At 42.2% G+C, this 22,646-nt stretch overlaps 1 protein-coding gene across 1 annotated transcript in view; it reads right to left on the reverse strand.

Annotated features, from left to right (window-relative positions):
* LOC118358617 (collagen alpha-1(XXIV) chain-like) overlaps positions 1-22,646 on the reverse strand; it is an 88,423-nt gene that overhangs the window by 22,951 nt on the left and 42,826 nt on the right. The window contains exons 3-5 of the mRNA XM_052481151.1: positions 21,221-22,599; positions 12,956-13,009; positions 7,948-8,001 (exon numbers count right to left, since the gene is read on the reverse strand). Of these exons, the coding sequence (XP_052337111.1) occupies positions 7,948-8,001; positions 12,956-13,009; positions 21,221-22,599 (1,487 nt within the window). The remainder of the gene's footprint in view (positions 1-7,947; positions 8,002-12,955; positions 13,010-21,220; positions 22,600-22,646) is intronic.

The following is a 22,646-nucleotide window of genomic DNA, read 5'->3' on the forward strand; positions in this document are numbered from 1 at the left end:
ACACCACAGCCGTCTGCACAGCACAGCCCACATCCCACATCCCTGTCAGAGGTAGCTGAGTCTGAAAAACTCCAGCTGTTTTTCTGGTTTATATGACGACTCGTGATACAGATGAGAGAGGTGACGAGCCTACAATGTATCCATCCACTTTGATGGCAATCTTGAAAGTCACACAAGAATAGCAATTAAAGTAATTAAATTGCTAATAAATAAGGAAATGATCTCATGTAAAACATTAAACGAGTCTCCCTGTCCCGTCTCTATATTCCCATTGAATAGGACAAGCACAATACAATTCCCGTATGAGGCGAACCAACAGCAATAAACCCCTAACCATCAGGATTCCAGAGGTTTGGGGAAGGCGGCCTGGGAAGCAGGTGTGTTCTCCCACTTCTACAGTTACACAATATTCTTGGAAAAATCTTTCACAATCGTCATTTTCAGGTAAAGAACAAAACAATCACATTCCCCCTACATGAAACAGTAAACCGTTTATGGCCGGAACCAGCACAACCCAGTTGGACGGTCCTTTGATATCCATAGGGCTGGCACGTTTTTTCACATGCAGGCGCTTGTCAATTCACATTTTTTTTTACGGGTGTTATAGTAAAGACCATAAGCAACTCGTGAGTTTCAAGTTTGGGGAAGCTTACAATTTATCCTACCATTTCTACCTGTCTGAGTGAAAGTTATGATATATGGACATTTTCATTTCAATAATTCAATTCAATTCATTTCTCAAAATCATTGTCACATGGTTAATCATAAAATCTGAAGTAAAATGATAAATATCTGAAAGTTAGTTGAATTTTTACGGCGAGAGCACCAGCCTCAGACATTAGGACACATTGATACACTGTGGTCCATTGGCGGCTAAAGAAATTAGCGCATAGAACCTAAAGGCCAATGCAGCAGTAAGCGTATAACTACCACCGTTAACTAAGTAAAATACATAGGCCTAAAGCCGAGAAATAAAAACAGTAGAAAATATCCTGATGAAAATTCCTGCCTCCCTTTCCATCTGTCTTGACTTGAGCTATTGCTAGTGAAGTGCAACATTGTATCAAATCATCAACTGGATCGGCCCAAAGCAGTTGCTCGCACACTTGCAACATTGCATCAACTATCCTATTCCAGGCTCTCAGAGTTTCCCACGCCAGTGAGCTCGGGACAGACAGCTGTTTTTAAGGACGTTTCCACTGGATATATGGGAACATCGGATCATGATAGTTTACTAATTCACACAGAGGCTTGGTGATTATCGAGGCCGTGACTGTTGGACAGATTTTTCAAATGCTGAGGAACTATAATTTGCAATGGATGTATAAAAAAAACTGACTTTGTTTACAATGTGTGAGGCGAAGAAAAAAATGACTCAGAAGCTCAGCTTATTAGTGGTGGACGTGGTGAGTTAAGGCAACCAGACATTGCCAAATGGGCATTTTCAGAGGAGGAACTTCTTGATGCAATTAAAGCCTTTAAGTCTGGGAAAACTCCAGGGCTGGTTGGAAAACCAGTTGAGGTAAAACAAACCTTTTTTGATGTACTAAGAGGACTGTTATTAGCATGTTTTAACCACTCATATAAAAAGGGTAGATTATCAGATACTCAACAAGGTCTGATTTCATTATTACTGAAACAGGACACAAGTGGTAAATATAAAGATCCAGGCCATTGAAAAAAATGTCGAGGCCCCTTACACTTCAGTGTTGTGATGCAAAAACTTGAGCAAAATGCATAGCACATAGAATTTAAAAGGTATTGTTGGATATTATACATCCTAATAAGACAGGTTTTTACATGGATGATACATTGGACATAATATAAGATAAGGACTGGAAACAATAGAACACTATGAAAAATCTGGGAAACCAGGCCTGGTATTCATAGCTGACTTTGAAAAGGCTTTGCAAAAGTACAACTGGAATTTATATGTAAATGCCTGGAATATTTCAGATTTGGAGAATCTCTTATACAATTGGTCAAAGTTATGTATAGTAATCCTAGGTGTAAAATAGTAAATAATGGCTACATCTCAAAGTATTATACTGTGGTGAAGAAAAACAAGGTTGTCCACTATCGGCATGTTTATTTATTATGGCCATCTAAATGTCAGATCCAACATTAAATAAATATAATATTATTGTTCAACTCAAATATACTAATTGAGAAAAAAAAATGGTATAATCTTTGTAAATTAGATCATAAATAGGACTGGTGGAGTTACGTCACACATGTGGCTAACAAAAATATATGGAAATGTCTGCTTTACCCAAAAGTGGAAGGGGGAGAAAGTACAGGGAGTGAACATTTAATTAACAATGGACAAGGACAAGGACAGCATCTGGACATGAATACATAACGACATTAATGCTGACACGGGGAACCAATGGAAGAACAGACCGATAAATGGAGCAATCAACAGTGAAGGAGTCCAGGTGAGTCCAGTGAGCCCTGATAAACGTAATGATTGTGACAGGTGTGCGTAATGAAGGGTAGCCTGGCGGAGAGGGAGAGCGGGTAGAGAATTTTGATGTACCAATTTCATGGCACATGGTTTATGAACTGATACACAAAACAATGCCCCATTCAAAACTTGTTCAATTTAAATTATTATACAAAAATCTTGCAACCAATAGAATGTTATATATGGGCATATACAATAAGCTTATGAAAATAAAGAGTCGCACACTCCATATATATAAACACCTTGTAATTGATTGTGTAAATCACCTAGTAAATTACTGGGAGTTGATACAGTTGAAGTTGGAAGTTTACATACACCTAAATTGGAGAAATTAAAACTAATTTTTCAACCACTCCACAAACTTCTTGTTAACACACTACAGTTCTGGGAAGTCGGTTAGGACATCTACTTTAATTTTTCCAACAATTGTTTACAGACAGATTACTTCACTTATAATTCACAATTCCAGTGGGTCAGAAGTTTACATGCACTAAGTTGACTGTGCCTTTTAAACAGCTTGGAAAATTTCAGAAAATGATGTAATGGCTTTAGAAGCTTCTGATAGGCTAATTTACATAATTTGAGTCAATTGGAGGTGTACCTGTGGATGTATTTCAAGGCCTACCTTCAAACTCAGTACCTCTTTGCTTGACATCATGGGAAAATCTAAAATAATCAGCTAAGAACTCATACAAAAATTGTAGTCCTCCGCAATTCTGGTTCATCCTTGGGAGCAATTTTTAAATGCCTGATGCTACCACGTTCATCTGTACAAACAATAGAACGCAAGTGTAAATACCATGGGACGACGCAGCCGCCATACCATTCAGGAAGGCGACGTGTTCTGTCTCCTAGAGATGAACGTACTTTGTTGCCAAAAGTGCAAATCAATCCCAGAACAACAGCAAAGGACCTTGTGAAGATGCTGGAGAAAACAGGTACAAAAGTATCTATATCCACATTAAATTGAGTCCTATATCGACATAACCTGAAAGGCCGCTCAGCAAGGTAGAAGACACTGCTCCAAAACCTCCTTAAAAAAAGCCAGACTACGGTTTGCAACGGTACACGGTGCCAAAGATCGTAATTTTTGGAGAAATGTCCTCTGGTCTGATGACACAAAAATAGAACTGTTTGGCCATAATGAACATCATTATGTTTGGAGGAAAAAGGGGGAGGCTTGCAACCCGAAGAGCACCATCCCAACCATGAAGCAGAGAGGTGGCAGCATCATGTTGTGGGGGTGCTTTGCTGCAGGAGGGACTGGTGCACTTCACAAAATAAATGGCAACATGAGGGAGGAAAATTATGTGAATTTGTTGAAGAAACATCAGTCAGGAAGTTAAAGCTTGTTCGCAAATGGGTCTTCCAAAATGGACAATGACCCCAAGCATACTTCCAAAGTTGTGGCAAAATGGCTTGAGGACAACAAAGTCAAGGTATTGGAGTGGCCATCACAAAGCCCTGACCTCAATCCCATAGAAAATGTGTGGGCAGAACTGAAAAAGCGGGTGCAAGCAAGGAGGCCGACAAACCTGACTCCGTTACATCAGCTCTGTCAGGAGGAATGGGCCAGAATTCACCCAACTTATTGTGGGAAGCTTGTGGCTACCGGAAGAGTTTGACTCAGGTTAAACAATTTAAAAGCAATGCTATCAAATACTAATTGAGTGTATGTAAACTTCTGACCCACTGGGAATGTGATGAAAGAAATAAAAGATGAAATAAATAATTCTCTCTACTATTATTCTGACATTACACATTCTTAAAATAAAGTGATGATCCTAACTGACCTACGACAGGGAATTCTTACTAGGATTAAATGTCAGGAATTGTGAAAAACTGAGTTTAAATGTATTTGGATAAGATGTAAATAAGATGTAAACCTCCAATTTCAACTCTATATGGAGTGTGTGACTGTCTATTTTTATAGCTTATAGTTTATTTTATTTATTTACTTTATTTATTTACTTTATTCGCCGTTAGTCAGCACCACTACATAAAATATTATCTCTGGGTGTGCGCCAGCCCATATTTTTTCATTCGGATACATAGGGATACAACCATCCCAGCTCTGCAGATTTTGCTGCAAGAGACATATTTATTCAATCATTTGTTTTGGTAGTGTCCATATGTATTTTGTATTTGGTCGCATGTTCAGGAATGGCTGAAGAATTGCAACATTTACCTGAAGCTAATTCTGCAAATAGCACTGCTGGGTGATTTGAAAAGTCATAGTCAATCGATCAATAATATAATAATACTTTTATGGATAAATATTCTTGCTAATTTACAATCTTTTGAACCTGAATAGATAGGTTCAGAACTTTTTTTGAAACAGCACAGTTGAAAAATATATGGCAAATAGCAGTGGTGTACTTTACTATTTATATTGTTTACAACTTTTACTTTTACTTCACTACTTTCCTCATTTTAAACTCCATTACTTTTAACTCCATACATTTAAATAAATTAAAATAAAAACAAGAAAATGGTGCAGTCTGGTTTGCTTAATATAAGTAGATTTAATTTAAATAGATTTGAGCAGTTACATTTACTTAGACTTTTACTCAAGTCGTATTTTCCTGGTTGACTTTCACTTTTACTTGAGTCATTTTTTTACTTTTACTCAAGTATGACAATTGAAACCTTTTGTTCTTCTGTCCAGGAAAGAGGTTTTCTGAGAAGAGCATTTGCTACAGGAGCACCTCGAATTCAGTGTAGACAGGGAATTTTCCACGGTATATCGTCTTAAACATGTCAACGTCTTGCATATGCAGTCAATTCTCCACGTTTAAATCTGATTTCAAAATATGGAAACTGCCCTGAAGGCACAGATCTACAATCAGAGGGTTCAGAATTGTTCGTACATTAGTTATCAACCGAGCCGGTACATCAAGCTACCATCACTAAAACATAATCCAGAATATTGCCGATGTCAGCCTTGCAATGCAATGCTATCACTGTTAGTATTCATGTTATATTTCTGCTCATCCAAGCCTCATTCGATATGAGTGAACCTGAGCCAGTCAATGTAATGTTACTAAGGACCCACCAGTTCAGGACAGAGGTCAAGTCAACCCCATTAAAAGTCAGAGACTTCCCATTACAGCAAGGTTATCTTTTTCTTTCGGAAAATACATGTTTATCCCTCTCTTTCAAGATGAAATGAATCAACACTCCTTCCTCCTCACCAACAGCAGATGTTTTTTACATGCATCTATTTCACCACCATCCCTTCTTTTCCCCATCCCGCCCCTCCCCCTTAACTGCCTACTCAATCAAATGACAGACACAGGTATTTTCCCCTCCTCCATCAGCAAATAACAACCAATCAAAGGCCTCTGTCATGCCCACGGGGCACTTTCCACCCAAAAACTCTGCTGCTGCTATTCACCACGGCAATAGCTGGGAAAAGTAGCCTTTATTTAACTAGACAATGACGGCCTACCCCAGCCAAACCCAGAAGACACTGGGCCAATTGTGTGCCACCCTATGGGACTCCCAATCACAGCCAGATGTGATGCAGCCTGGATTTGAACCAGGGACTGTAGTACCTTAGACAGCTGCGCCATATCGGGAGCCTGAGAAGAGTCTATCCCTTCCAAAGACACGTTGATCTGAGCACCATAGAGATATACATTTTTATCTCAATATTGAGCACCTACCACCCACTCTGTGGCAGAGTAATGTTGCTTACCATTCATTTAAATTGCCAACCATAATGAAAAAATATTAAATGAAGTACTATTCCTCAGAAGTTGAACCCAAGATGAGTAAGATACTAGTCTCTCTAGACAGACGGGTTGCCTCCCACAATGTACCAGCTTAACACTTCTGTACGTGTACAACATCAGTTTGGTCTACACTGTTAAAAGTGCCCTCACTGCAACTGAGCTGCCACCAACCTCAACTTTACTAGAGTATTGAAAACACATCGTCCTGAGATGTTTTGAAACATTACATGGTGCGTCGTCATTTAGTCAAGTGTTACGCAACACCTTGCCAGGGATTGCGAGCGCTAATGGAAAAGGTTGAAAACACAAGTATGATGTTTAGAGTTCTGTTTAGTGCAGAATTAGATACCTTCTCCTTTTGGTGTCGTTTCCTCTAAAACTATTGTGGTGTTTCAAATCCTGTCTATTGCAACATTAGATCACTTCTTCTGGAGTACTTTAACGTTTAACATTGATTTATGTATCTGATCATTTGCCAGTTTAATCCATTTTGGCAGGCATTGTTGAGCACAGTAGTAACTAGAGGTTTTACTGCAAGCATTGCAGGATTCTGTATTTGCCTCTGTCATTAAAAGTTGGATATGTGGGAATGGGTTGTCTCATCACTTATGTCCTTTTGCCTGAAGATTTCGATATTTGTTCACCATTACACCTCGTGGTACAACAAGCTGCTTAATACTAATGTAGAAGTATACTTGTCTTTCTTCAAACATGCATATAACAATGTGTAGAAATGTTTGAATTACCCACAATCCTCTAAAAACAGAGCCACGTGGCAAGATAGGAAGTGGGGTTCAATTACAGCTTCCGCCTGTCCCACCTTTTACATGCCCCGAGAAACCCCAAAAGTGTTTTGACAACACTTTCTTGAAAACACTAATATTCAGATTGAAAAAGCACTTTGGGTCTTTTAGAGTACTTGTATTGTTTTAAAACACTGTCTGTGTATCATAACACTTACATTGGGGTTTTACATTCCACCACCAGATCTCAGGTTAGGTGCACCACTTTCCATGGTTTCATTACACAATCATGGTGTTTTGAGTCTTTCTATTTGTACAGTGTTGAGGAAAGAGTTGGGACATCCGTCTTTCCTTCGTCACTGCACTAACCGCTTGATGCCCGTAAACATCCCCGGACATCCGTCTTTCCTACGTCACTGCACTAACCGCTTGATGCCCGTAAACATCCCCGGACATCCGTCTTTCCTACGTCACTGCACTAACCGCTTGATGCCCAAGCGTAAACATCCCCGGACACAAAATAGTAGCTATCATTTCCCAAGTGGCTAGTTTGCATTAACTACCTTTGCTAAAAACCACTGTCAACATTTTGCCGGCAAACTTAGGTTTCGCATTACGACGTTCTGGCATGTCTGCCTCGTGATTTGTTGAGAGCGTTCTGTCTGTAGTCTTCTGTCTGAAGAGGACCCTCCCCAGAACAATTTGTGTCCCTTTTTGAGAATCTGTAATTAATCCCAGAGTGCTGTTGCTGCCCTAGGTCTGGGATTTCCAAGGCTAGTTAGGTACTGCTTCCCTCCCACTAGGATTAGACCTTACCCTTTTCTGGAGCAAAGGAGTCTGGGAGTCAGAGTATGACATTGAACATTACAGCCAGGGCCCTGACAATAAAACTGGTCCTGGCTGACCCCTGGGGGCCTCCACATCCCACAACATTAACAAGACTCTCTCTGGAGCTCAAGGGGGATGTCTGTGCCCCCCAACCCAGGATTAGAGCACTCACCTTGGGACCAGGAAGACCAGGCAGGCCGGGGTTTCCAAGTGGACCAGTAGGACCCTAGAGAGACAGCAAGAGATAGAGAGATATTAATTTACAGTAGATCTACTACATCACAACGACAGCATAGCATTATTGCTAAGTGGATGGGTCTCTACAGAAGGTGTAAACGGTCCAGTGAATTAGTCATACTGTATGTCAGAAACAGTTCCCATCTTTTAGCCACAAAGATTAAAGGTAGATACATCTGCTGAATGAGTCAGTGATTGTAGGCTGTGATGAGATATAGTGAGACTTACACATATTTTATGTCACATGTTTCTTCATGTGCTATGTCCTACCTTTAACCTTTAAACCGTCCAACACGTGCCTGCTCATGTACACACACACACACACACACACACACACACACACACACACACACACACACACACACACACACACACACACACACACACACACACACACACACACACACACACACACACACACACACACACACACACACACACACCCCTGCTGTTGCCTGGCTTAACCTGCATTCTCACCCACTACAAACTAAAGCCATGAGGTAAGACTCTGCTCTCTCCCATAACAGTAATCAGTCACCATAAATGGCTGTGATCAGGAGATGACAGAGACTTAATGTAGGGGTAATGATGACCCACGCCTAGTGTTAAAGGTGTCTGTGAGTCCTCTTGACACTGGGTTGTGTTTTGGTGTCACAGTCTTGTTCTACCACCCAGCCCCCAACCTCTCCCCCTGGCGCTCTACTTTCCGCGACTCCAGTAAAACCCCATAACAAAGGATCTCTCACCCCTCTGCCTCCCTCCCTCCCTCCTCCCCCCATTTATCTAACTACCCGTCTCGCTCTCTCCCCCTCTATCGCTGCAACGCTCTCCTCCCACCCTCCTCATATCTCTCTCTATAGCTTTCTTCTCTCAGTCGCTTTCTCTATCGCTTCCTTCTCTCCTGTCTCCCAGAGCAGATTATTTAAAGTGGGGGTCTGTTCTGTGTGTATAAAATGCTGCCACCTGTGGAGTGTGGGATTTAGCTAAGGTACAATACAGGTGAGTACAGTACAGTGAGGTCTCGAGGTTTGTATCTTGCTGAGGCAGCAGAGTTCGCAGCCCACACAGACACAACCCCCCATTACAGTCATTTTCCACCCCATAACAAAGCCTCCCTCTGTCTATGCCTCTATGGGTCACCGCACAGTATGTAAACCATATGTCTCCACAGTTGGGTCCCATGAGGGTTTACCATTATACAGTAGTTTACCTGTAGACAATTTTTACTGCCTGTCTGGCTGGCTGCTGGAGGGTCCCTGTCTGTCTGACACACACTAAACACGCGTAACCAAGAGGCTTGATGTGTTATAAAGAAGACTTTACAAAGATAAAAACAGAGAGAGGTGCACCTGTGGTCTTCCTGAGTATAGCTGGCTAACTGTGATAGGCACTGCATCTCAGTGCTAGAAGCGTCCCTACAGACCCTGGTTTGATTCCAGGCTGTATCACAACCGGTCGTCATCGGGAGTCCCATAGGGTGGCGCACAATTGGCCCAGTGTCGTCCTGGTTAGCGTTTGGTCATTGTAGGCCGTCATTGTAAATGAGCATTTCTTCTTAACTTACTTGCCTAGTTAAATAAAATGTAAATATATATATATATATCATTCTCTATAGCAGAATGTTCAGAAATGCCAGAACATTAAGAGCAAAACATGTCTAGTGATGTTGAAGATGCTCAAAAATTTCTACAGACTCCAGCCACCCAAGTCATAGACTGTTCTCTCTGCTACCACACGGAAAGCAGTACCAGAGTGCCAAGTCTGGGACCAAATAGCTCCTGAACAGCATCTACCCCCATAAGACTGCTGAACAGTTCTTAAAATGGCCACCTGGACTATTTACATTGTCCCCGTTTTTTTTTTTTTGCAGTGATTCTCTTGCACTGGCTCTATGCACACTCATTAGACACTCACACACTACATATGCTCACACACAAAACACACACTTTTTTGAAGCATTTCACGATAAAGACTACACCTGTTGCATTCGGCGCATGTGACCAACACAATTTGATGTGATTTGATTTAAATGATCTCAGTGTGGTCAGTGATCAGAGGGTAGCTTTCAGAGATCAAACTCTACTATGGTACAGTTTAGTCTCAAAAACATCAGAGCAGAGACACGCACTGAACAGCACTGAACAGCCCTGAACAGCATTGAACAGCCCTGAACAGCATTGAACAGCAGTGAACAGCATTGAACAGCACTGAACAGCCCTGAACAGCACTGAACAGCCCTGAACAGCCCTGAACAGCACTGAACAGCACTGAACAGCCCTGAACAGCCCTGAACAGCATTGAACAGCCCTGAACAGCATTGAACAGCACTGAACAGCCCTGAACAGCCCTGAACAGCCCTGAACAGCACTGAACAGCCCTGAACAGCCCTGAACAGCATTGAACAGCCCTGAACAGCCCTGAACAGCCCTGAACAGCCCTGAACAGCACTGAACAGCACTGAACAGCCCTGAACAGCCCTGAACAGCATTGAACAGCACTCTACTGCTGTAGCAGCAGGAGCTGATTTCTTGATGCTCCAAGAGCCAGTAAAGAAGGCTTATACTATACTACAGTATACTGTATACTGTATACTGTATACTGGGGTATTTGGAAATAGCCACGGGATGGTTTTTCAATACTTTCAATACGGTTTAAACTATTTCTTAGAAGTTTTTCAATACATTTTAATATTTGTAGCCAATTTAAGTGAATACATGCAGCCAAATTGTGCAGTACGTTAGGAGACAAAAGAGATTACGTTCTTCATTTCACTTGTCAGATTATTTTACATTATGAAACTTAGCGTAGTTCCCTAGACCCCAGAACAGTTGAGCGAGTCACGTTTGCTTGTAAAGAGCACAATGGGAGAAAGCGGGAGCCGGTGAGACCAGATGTGTATTTGGTTTAACTTGCTAGTTAGCTAGGTATGTGGCTGAATTAATGAGGAGACGGGGCATCGTATATTCTTAGCTTTCTGCCATGTTTGAGAAGTCAAAGGGCTTTGGATGAGTTATCTGTACAGCTGCCACTGCTATCTTGATATCCTGAAAAAATATATATAATTTTGGTTCTCGGCCCCTGAGTCTGCTCCTCTGCCCCTCTTCTCAGAGCAGAGAAACCAGGCCCCGTTGCCCTAGTGACTCCAGACACCACACAGACACAGCATGTATACATGCTGCTCCAGAGTCAGTGCTGTTTTTCCTTCAGACCACCATGCATCCAAACATTGTTCATTTGCACTATATCTCTCGTTCACATTTGGTTGTAAATGTCCAAACTCACCCCAAAAAATGCATTCTGTACCTGCTACCTATTGATGTAGAACTTTATGAGCTGGATTGCCTGTCTTTGCAATTAGTTTATTTTAGATTGTGCTCGTTAGCATATTTAGCTAATACTATGGAAATCCGCTAGTACTTGGCCCCCTTGTGTACTAAGCCGGCTACTATAAATCCCAGAATGAGAGAAGGACGTTATGACGATATGAAAATCTTTATACCGCCCAACCCTACAGTAAAGTAAACATGCATGCACTATCCTCTCACAGGACTATCTCATTCCTACGCACCATTACAGCTCATCCCTGGTTCTTTTTGGAATGCCAGGAGCTCTGTAATGGTGCTGGGTCACTGGTCTAGACAACTTGCTTGTGTCTGTGGATTAATGGTGATGAAGTGCTTTGAGAAGTGTATCGACTCGCAGACCGTGTGTCATTGCTATGTCTGTTGGGTGTGTTGATGGGGTGAGAGTGCTTTGAGAAGTGTACGTGTAAGTGATGTGTTTTCAGTCACAAAGTGCGTGTCAGTGTTGAGAGTGTGTGTGTCAGCGTTGTGTGTATCAGTGCTCTCGGGTATGAACGTGCTTCATCAGGCCAATAAACCTGACCCCAACTTACGGAGGACCAGAACTCGCCACTTCATGACCTGTCCTGAAATAAAACTCTGAAGAATCCTTTTCGAAAAGCCAGCACGACCTTGTAAGATCGTCTAAAAAACACTTTTCATAGCACCATATATCACTGTACGAGACTGCTAGGGTTAAAACAAATCTGGGGATCTCCTTTCAATCTGTTTACAGTGTCACCTCAAGGAGGGGTGTAAGCACAATGGCATCACATGACTACAGGTGTGACATGGTTTACAGTGTCACCTCAAGGAGGGGTGTAAGCACAATGGCATCACATGACCACAGGTGTGACATGGTTTGCAGTGTCACCTCAAGGAGGGGTGTAAGCACAATGGCATCACATGACTACAGGTGTGACATGGTTTACAGTGTCACCTCAAGGAGGAGTGTAAGCACAATGGCATCACATGACTACAGGTGTGACATGGTTTACAGTGTCACCTCAAGGAGGGGTGTAAAGCACAATGGCATCACATGACTACAGGTGTGACATGGTTTACAGTGTCACCTCAAGGAGGGGTGTAAAGCACAATGGCATCACATGACTACAGGTGTGACATGGTTTACAGTGTCACCTCAAGGAGGGGTGTAAGCACAATGGCATCACATGACTACAGGTGTGACATGGTTTACAGTGTCACCTCAAGGAGGGGTGTAAGCACAATGGCATCACATGACTACAGGTGTGACATGGTTTACAGTGTCACCTCAAGGAGGGGTGTAAGCACAATGGCATCACATGACTACAGGTGTGACATGGTTTACAGTGTCACCTCAAGGAGGGGTGTAAGCACAATGGCATCACATGACTACAGGTGTGACATGGTTTACAGTGTCACCTCAAGGAGGGTGTAAGCACAATGGCATCACATGACCACAGGTGTGACATGGTTTACAGTGTCACCTCAAGGAGGGGTGTAAGCACAATGGCATCACATGACTACAGGTGTGACATGGTTTACAGTGTCACCTCAAGGAGGGGTGTAAGCACAATGGCATCACATGACCACAGGTGTGACATGGTTTGCAGTACTCACCCGAGCTCCTCTCTTCCCAGCAGGACCAGGTAGACCAGGGGGACCAGGAGGACCCTGTTATAGAGAGAGAGAGGGGGATGTTACAGACAAACAAATAACTTGCTAATTGAGAAGTGATATCATGCGGTTTAATGTACAGTTATATGTGGGTAGGTTTCAAATCAAAGGAGGCTAAAAACAATGTTTTTTTTTTTAAACTCCAAATCGCTAATAGCAAAGCTTTGAGAGGATGGTGATATCATGTTACATTGTCTGGATGAGTGTGAAGTACTATGCCTCAAAACCAGTTCTGGGATTAAGATAAACTCTTTGTCATGGCAAAACAACCATGGAGGAAAAGCATGGTATGATTCCACTTCACGTTCTTTTCGACCCAACATATAAAAGAAGAAAGAGGGGGGGGGGGAAACAAATGTGCTGAATACTTTTAAATTCCAAGAGTTGGAACTGAAGACTCTAGTACAGTACTTGTAAAACGTGACTTACATTACATTAAACCTGGTATGTTATGTGGTAGCTTTTTTCCCATCCCACGCATTCATAACAAACTTACACAAATACACACATCCACAGAGGTGTGGAGTAAGGAGCTAACTTGCAAACAAGTCAGAAGTCAGCTTGGCTCTCTCAAACGGGATACAGATGTAGGATCTTAATTTGAGCCAGTTTGCTACAGTGGGAAAATAATCCGTCTTTTACTTTGCGTCTTGTACTTTCGGTTTTGTACACCAGCTTCAAACAGCTGAAACAACAATATTTTGGGTTATGGGAAATATATTTCACAGCGGTTTAGATGGTACAATGAATCTCTACACAATGACTGATTGTTTTGTCACATAAACTGAAATTATGTGAACTATTAGAATTTTAGCAACCAGGAAATGGCTGAGCGATTTCTGCATATTGCACCTTTTAAAGTATGATTGATAATTGGAGGCTTTTCAAAGTAACAGTTATCATGTATCCTCTATGGACTGATGTGCTAATCCAAGGCAAACAAAAAGAAAGAGAGGATCACTGGAGAGACTTACAGAAAGAGGTTTCACTGAGTGTCTTGGCTGTGGATGGGATGCTAGTAGTAATACTGACAGCAATATAACTGCTGACGAAACTAGACCATGATTTAGGGGATTTTCACCGCATTTCATCCATAGAAGGGTACTTTCGAGGAAGGATTGTTCACATATATTTGATATTTATACTTTACATTAAATCATAATTGAGAGGAAATGACCTTAAGTTGGAACATGAATATATGTTGGCCTTACCCAAGCCTCCTTTAAGACTCAATAATGATTATATAGGAGCTACAAGGAAAGAATAGTGTATATAAAGATCCAGTCCATTTCAAAAACTGGAGGCCAGCATCCCTGAGTCGCCTCTTCACTGTTGACGTTGCGACTGGTGTTTTATGGGTACTATTTAATGAAGCTGCCAGTTGAGAACTTGTGAGGCATCTGTTTCTCAAACTAGACTAATGTACTTGTCCTCTTGCCCAGATGTGCACTGGGGCCTCCCACTCCTCTTTCTATTCTGGTTAGAGTCAGTTTGCACTGTTCTGTGAAGGGAGTAGTACACAGCATTGTACGAGAACTTCAGTTTCTTGGCAATTTCTCACATGGAATAGCCTTCATTTCTCAGAACAAGAATAGACTGACGAGTTTCAGATGAGAGTTATTTGTTTCTGGCCATTTTGAGCCTGTAATCGAACCCACAATTGCTGATGCTCCAGATACTCAACTAGTCTAAAGAAGGACAGTTGTACTGCTTCTTTAATCAGGATAAACAGTTTTCAGCTGTGCTAACATAATTTCAAAATGGTTTTAAAATGATAAACTTGGATTAGCTAACACAACGTGCCATTGGAACACAGGAGCTATGGTTGTTGATAATGGGCCTCTGTACGCATATGTAGATATTCCATAAAAAAAATCTGCCATTTCCAGCAACAATAGTCATTTACAACATTAATGGGTGTTATAGTAAAGACTATAAGCAGCTCGCAAGTTTCATGTTTGGGGAAGCTTACAATTTATCCTACCATTTCTACCTATCTGAGTGAAAGCCATGATATATAGGCACATTTTCATTTCAATAATTACGTTTTCATTTCTCAATCATTGTCACATGGTTCATCGTAAAATTCTGCACAGCTGCCACTTAAAATTCAACTAAGGCGAGAGCACCAGCCTCTGCCAATAGGACAAATTGATACACACAATATTGAAAAGTATAAACATCAATATATACAAAAATAAAGAATGTATTTAGCAAATATTTGTATATATTGTTAACATAATACACATATATATATATATATATACAAAAAGTTCCAGAGTGGGATCTTTGCTAGTTTTAAAGTTATTACCCATTTCATACATAAAAATTGGCGTAGTAGACAACGTAACCAATCACAGTCCTCCCTTTACTTGTTCCACTGTATCACCCTGCAAATCAACAGCAAACAGTGACCAATCACAGTCCTCCCTTTACTTGTTCCACTGTATCACCCTGCAAATCAACAGCAAACAGTGACCAATCACAGTCCTCCCTTTACTTGTTCCACTGTATCACCCTGCAAATCAACAGAAAACAGTGACCAATCACAGTCCTCCCTTTACTTGTTCCACTGTATCACCCTGCAAATCAACAGCAAACAGTGACCAATCACAGTCCTCCCTTTACTTGTTCCACTGTATCACCCTGCAAATCAACAGCAAACAGTGACCATTTGAACCATTTTCACATTCACTCTGTTAGTAATGCTTACAAATTGGATCTAAAAGTAGCACAGATCCCAGTCTGGAACTTTGATATTCCCGTAGTGTATATTATGTTCAACAATATATCCAAAACGTTGCCTTATCAAAAAGGGTACATTTACAATATTCATGTTAATATTTTTCAAGATTCATAAATTAAGGTAAGGAATTAAGGAAAATTGTTATTGAAATCAAAATACAACTCTAAAGATGAAAAGAAAAAGATCACAAATATAAACGTCACAAATATTCCAACTCAAAATTTAAAAAATATGTCAAAACACTTTCCTTCAAAGGATCCTCTTATGGATAAATGTCATGAAAATCTAAAACCTTGTTTTGTGAGGAATCACACTCCCATGACACTGTGTTCACAATGTAGCAAGCTGCTATACAGCAGCATGAAATAGTATGACGGTCAGGACATAATGCACACACACAGAGAGTCATGGAAAAACTATTTTGGAATGATACACAATAATAAACAAAGGGATACAAAAACATGTGTTTACATGCAGATTATTTCACATATAATTCACTGTATCACAATTCCAGTGGGTCAGAAGTTTGCATACACTAAGTTGACTGTGCCTTTAAACAGCTTGGAAAATTCCAAAAGATGATGTCATGGCTTTAGAAGCTTCTGATAGGCTTATTGACATCATTTGAGTCAATTGGAGGTGTACCTGTGGATATATTTCAAGGCCTACCTTCAAACTCAGAGCCTCTTTGCTTGACATCATGGGAAAAGAAAAAGAAATCAGCCAAGACCTCAGAAAAAAATGGAATAAAAAGCCATTTCCAAACACCTGAAGGTACCAGTTCATCTGTACAAACAATAGTACGCAAGTATAAACACCATGAGACCACGCAGCAGTCATACAACTCAGGAAGGAGACGCGTTCTGTCTCCTAGGGATGAACGTACATTGGTGCAAAAAGTGCAAATCAATCCCAGAACAACAGCAAAGGACCTTGTGAAGATGCTGGAGGAAACAGGTACAAAAGTATCTATATCCACAGTAAAACAAGTCCTATATCAACATAACTTGAAAGGCAGCTCAGCAAGGAAGAAGCCACTGCTCCAAAACCGCCATAAGAAAAGCCAGACTACGGTTTGCAACCGCATATGGGTCCAAAGATCGTAATTTTTGGAGAAATGTCCTCTGGTCTGATGAAACAAAAATAGAACTGTTTGGCCATAATGACCATCATTATGTTTGGAGGAAAAAGGGGGAGGCTTGCAAGCAGAAGAACACCATCCAAACCGTGAAGCAGAGAGGTGGCAGCATCATATTGTGGGGGTGCTTTGCTGCAGGAGGGACTGGTGCACTTCAAAATAGATGGCATCATGAGGGAAGAAAATTATGTGGATATATTGAAGAAACTTCTCAGACCTCAGTCAGGAAGTTAAAGCTCGGTCTCAAATGGGTCTTCCAAATGGACAATGACCCCAAGCATACTTCCAAAGTTGTGGCAGAATGGCTTAAAGACAACAAAGTCAATGTATTGGAATGGCCATCACAAAGCCCTGACCTTAATCCTATAGAAAATGTATGGGCAGAACTGAAAAAGTGTGTGCGAGCAAGGATGCCTACAAACCTCACTCCGTTACTCTAACTCTGCCAGGAGGAATGGGCCAAAAGGCCACTTGAAATGTTTGACCCAAGGTAAGCAATTTAAAGGCAGTGCTACCAAATACTAATTGAGTGTAGGTACATTTCTGACCCACTGGGAATGTGATGAAAGAATAAAAGCTGAAATAAATCATTCTCTCTGTTATTATTCTGACATTTCACATTCTTAAAATAAAGTGGTGATCCTAACTGACCTGAGACAGGGAATTTTTTTTACCAGGATTAAATGTCAGGAATTGTGAAAAACTGAGTTTAAATGTATTTGGATAAGATGTATGTGAACTTCCGACTTCAACTGTACGTGTGCGTACGAGCAGTTATGGGGAAGTCCTGCACAATCTATTCCTCTCCGTCGATATCAATGGGACAAAGAGAGAACGTCTCAGCGACAGAAACAGCTGCTTGCTCATGGAGCCACACTCCAACACAGACACATTGATGGAAACAGTGAGTGCACTACTACCGCATTCTCCTCGCCATAACAACAGGGCCAATTGAGACCATGAGGCTTCTTCACGCAAAAAAAAACAAAGCTCTGTTGATAATATTAGCAGCATGACAGCTGTGCCGCGTGTTGGGCCCAACAAAACCTTAAAACTGTATTTATTGTACAGTATGTTCCATACTATATATTTGAATTTGCTGTCTACTATAGGTAACACTTAGCCTGGATAAACCAGACTTAGCGCTGCACTCACTATTGTTCAGTATGGTTGAACCAGGCTAGGTAGCACTAATAGTACCAGCAGTGAAAGGTATTTCAGAGAAAGGAAGTAAATCATGAAGGTGACGATTGAGTAATCTGTACTTCCTCCCTCTTAAAGTGCATTTGAAGTGTCTGTACATTCTTCTCACATCCCAGCATTGAGTCAAACTGGATCTCAATTCTCAATCAAAATAGAAAAATGTTAATGCACCAAGTAGTAGGTAATTGCAACGGCCAACACACCTGAACACACTTAACAAGAGAGGATATAGAGTTTTGTTGATTAAAAGCAGTATGTATGTTTTTAAATAACATTCTTAGAACTTATAAACATTTTATTGTTTTTTTATGGAAAGTTTTCTTAATTTTCTGAGAACGTAACTGAGCTTACTGATGTTAATGTGTACAATTTTAAAAAATACATTCACAGAATATTGCCAAGAACTTTCATAAAAGAGGACCATACATTATCTGAATGTTCGGAAAACATCTCTTAAGTCACACCATTTTTGAGAACTTTCCCAGAATGTAGTAAAAATATGACATTAAATAGATCCACATGGGAACTTGTGTGTAATGTTCTGTAGAAGTTGAAGAGAAGTTGAACAGAAGAAAGTTGTTTCTTAACGTACAGAACAATTTGAGAACATGACTTTAAATAGAACCATGAGGAAACCTGTAGGAAACATTATGATGAAGTACTGAAATTCCCACAGAAAAACGTTGTTTCTTAATGTTTTCAGAACTATTTGAAAACATTCCAAATGTCAAACCCATTGGAGAACATTCCTAGAACATTACCAAAATTGTAAGTAAATGTTACCATGTCTGAACTTTTAGGAAATGTTCTATTAGACTAAGGAAATTATCAAGTTAAATTTATCAAGTAAATGAGCTGAGAACTTTCCAAAGCCAAGCATCTGTCCTGCAACATTCCCAGAAAGTTGTGGCAAGGTTGTATACAAAATAACCATAGGACAACCACGTGCTAACCAAGCTCAAAGAAACATATGGTTCTCAGAACGTTATGTGCTAGCTGGGTATCTGCTCAATAATAGGACAACCACGTGCTCACCAAGCTCAAAGAAACATATGGTTCTCAGAACGTTATGTGCTAGCTAGGTATCTGCTCAATAATAGGACAACCACGTGCTCACCAAGCTCAAAGAAACATATGGTTCCCAGAACGTTATGTGCTAGCTGGGTATCTGCTCAATAATAGGACAACCACGTGCTCACCAAGCTCAAAGAAACATATGGTTCTCAGAACGTTATGTGCTAGCTGGGTATCTGCTAAATAATAGGACAACCACGTGCTCACCAAGCTCAAAGAAACATATGGTTCTCAGAACGTTATGTGCTAGCTAGGTATCTGCTCAATAATAGGACAACCACGTGCTCACCAAGCTCAAAGAAACATATGGTTCCCAGAACGTTATGTGCTAGCTGGGTATCTGCTCAATAATAGGACAACCACGTGCTCACCAAGCTCAAAGAAACATATGGTTCCCAGAACGTTATGTGCTAGCTGGGTATCTGCTAAATAATAGGACAACCACGTGCTCACCAAGCTCAAAGAAACATATGGTTCCCAGAACGTTATGTGCTAGCTGGGTATCTGCTAAATAATAGGACAACCACGTGCTCACCAAGCTCAAAGAAACATATGGTTCCCAGAACGTTATGTGCTAGCTGGGTATCTGCTAAATAATAGGACAACCACGTGCTCACCAAGCTCAAAGAAACATATGGTTCCCAGAACGTTATGTGCTAGCTGGGTATCTGCTAAATAATAGGACAACCACGTGCTCACCAAGCTCAAAGAAACATATGGTTCTCAGAACGTTATGTGCTAGCTGGGTATCTGCTAAATAATAGGACAACCACGTGCTCACCAAGCTCAAAGAAACATATGGTTCTCAGAACGTTATGTGCTAGCTGGGTATCTGCTAAATAATGGGCTGTAAAACAAAGGGTTTAAAGAGTTATTCATATTCATCACCTGTGTTTAATGTTATGCTTCTCTACTGACTATCTGGAGCCAGAGCCAAAACCTATGTGAGGATGAGATACAATCAGTGTTCCATTCACTGTACTTCCATGCTCCAGAGCAGGCAAATGAAGCACGGAGCAGGGAGCACTGAACACGGGAGAGTATGGAGCACAGGAGAACGCTGAACAGAACCTGGACATGTCCTCAATCTGTAGCTCTGAGTGCAGGATGGGATGTGGTGACATCACAATCACACACTGACCCATTGTCCTTGCGCTGACCCGTCATCCTAAATATGGAGCCTGTCAGAGACGGTTGCTAAAGAGAACACATACAGTAGCTTAGTCAAGGAGGACTATCTGACTCCTTGACCTATCACCTCCTGGTAACCAGGTTTGGTTGGCCTCCAAAAACAATTGTCTACCAGCTCTAGGCTCATGGAGTTGAATTAGAGAAACAGAAGTTGGTCTCGGACTTACTCTCGGTAAAGGTGCAATCTGTAATAATTATAGTGACTGCTTTTCAATGATCAAATAAAATGACAGATTGTGGCTTTAAGTACTTGAGGAGAAAGGTTGAGCAGCAACACCACTGACTTGGAAACACCTCAATCAGCCGTGTCCCTCTGAGGCTGCCATGTGGCCATAAGCATTAGATCAGCATCACCGATATGACAGAATGTCAGAATGTTGTTCTCACTGAAGAGAAGAAAAAAGACCTCTACAGCTAGCTAGCTGATGTCAGCCTGTTGGATGCTCTTTTTGTCGGTAGACTGTAGGAGCAACCCCCAGTTATAAATTACACCCCTCCCCACTCTCACAAGTGTGAGGACGAGTCACTGGCAGTATTTCAAGAGGAATGACATGTTATTTTAACCACCTGTTGATACATGAAAAAAAGGTGCTTCGACACCATCACCTTGCCTCTAAATCAATACAAAGGCCTGCCAAATTATTTACTTATTTATTTTATTTTGGGGGGGGGCTTTATTGAGTGTGTTTGAGAAAGAGGGCCAACAGAACACTCAATGCATAATCCCAATAAATTAGGCTTAATTGCTCATTTTCCCCATTGCTCATGCACACCTCTGCTCTGACTTGCGGGAAACACACTTTAAAGAAATGTTTCCAACATTCTCTCAATCTATTTATGAATTCCAAACACTTACCGGAGGACCTGGTTCTCCTTTGGGTCCGGGGAAAGCTTCGTCATAGTCTCCGTAGAAGTAGTCTGGATCCTCGTAACCATAGTCGTAGCCTCCCATGTCCACATCGTAGGCCTCTTCCTGGCCATGCTCCTCTGAGGTTTCCACCTGGTTCTCCCGGTACAGGGTGGTGCCATTGGGTCTGAACTGGGTGTCCAGGAGGTGGTCAATGGGCTGGAGCTGGGGGTTAGAGTCCCTAGGCCTAGAGCTGGAGCTGTTCCTCAAGCCATCCTTCCGGTGAGTCTGCTTGACAGGAGAGTTTATACCTGGGGTGTCTATGGTGACCCGTTGGGGCCTCCTGGGGCTCCTCTCCTCCATGTCATTCTCAGACTGGGGAGAGTGCCTGGTTGAACCCCTTGTTGGGCTGGATCTGTAACTGGGGGTGGTACTTCTGCGGGTGATTCCCAGGGCCTCCAGCCCACTGAGGGTGCCTGAGGACAGGCTGTTGTGGACAGCAGTGACGGGGGTATGGATGGAGTTGAGGTGCTCTAGCAGGGAGCTCTGGGTCTGGATCCTGACCCCCAGGTGTGGCTGCTCTGAGGGGCTTAAATACATTGTTCCGGACCTCTCCAGAGAGGGGATGGGTGCTGATCCGGCCGAGGTGGACGTCTGCTGGGTGTGGGAGTCTACAGTCAACAATGGGGGCACCACCATCTGGGACTCCAGAGAAAGAGGAATAGGAGAGAAAGCCAGGGAGCTGGAAACCTCCATATCTGAGCTGGGGGGCCATCGGAAAGTGTCGGCCAGCCGGCATTGTCTTTTAAGGTAGTCGCAGTAGCGCGCAGCAGCCTGGGCCAGGGGGTAGATATCCAGCTGACATATGAGGCCCTGGAATTGGGCTGCTTTGGAGTTCATCCTTCCTAAGGTGAGCAGGCCTCCGGATCCTGACCCCAGGGTCTGTGACCGGGTCAGCGTCTGCTCTCTCTGCTGCACCGCCCCGCAGTCCGCATGGAACGACACAGAGCGTGGCCTCACGCCCACAGCGAAAGAGTGCTGGCGCCCGTTGTTCACGTCATAGCTGAAGTAGACGGAGGTCTTCTCGGCAGTGTACACGACCACCTTCCCGGGCAGCAGCTGGATACCAAACTGCAGCTTGTTCCTGCTGTCACGCACGCTGAAAAGGAAAGCATTGTTCGCTCGCCAGGAGCTTAGGCTCACCACAACAGAAAACTCCTCACCGAGCTCCGGCGGGAACAGACTCCCCGTGGGGGCTTCAATGTGGGCATCCAGGCGGAGTAGGACCCCGGCTCTTGGGGGTGAGGATGGAGGAGAGGGCGAGCCGATCCCAGAGGAGAGCGTCTCTCTGCTGCCGGTGAGGCCCAGCTGATGGAGGATATCGACACCTGTGGAGGAGAGAGCTGTAAGTTAAACAGTCAGACCCGTGCAACAT

Source organism: Oncorhynchus keta, chromosome 26, assembly GCF_023373465.1.
Source record: "Oncorhynchus keta strain PuntledgeMale-10-30-2019 chromosome 26, Oket_V2, whole genome shotgun sequence".
NCBI classification, from domain to species: domain Eukaryota; kingdom Metazoa; phylum Chordata; class Actinopteri; order Salmoniformes; family Salmonidae; genus Oncorhynchus; species Oncorhynchus keta.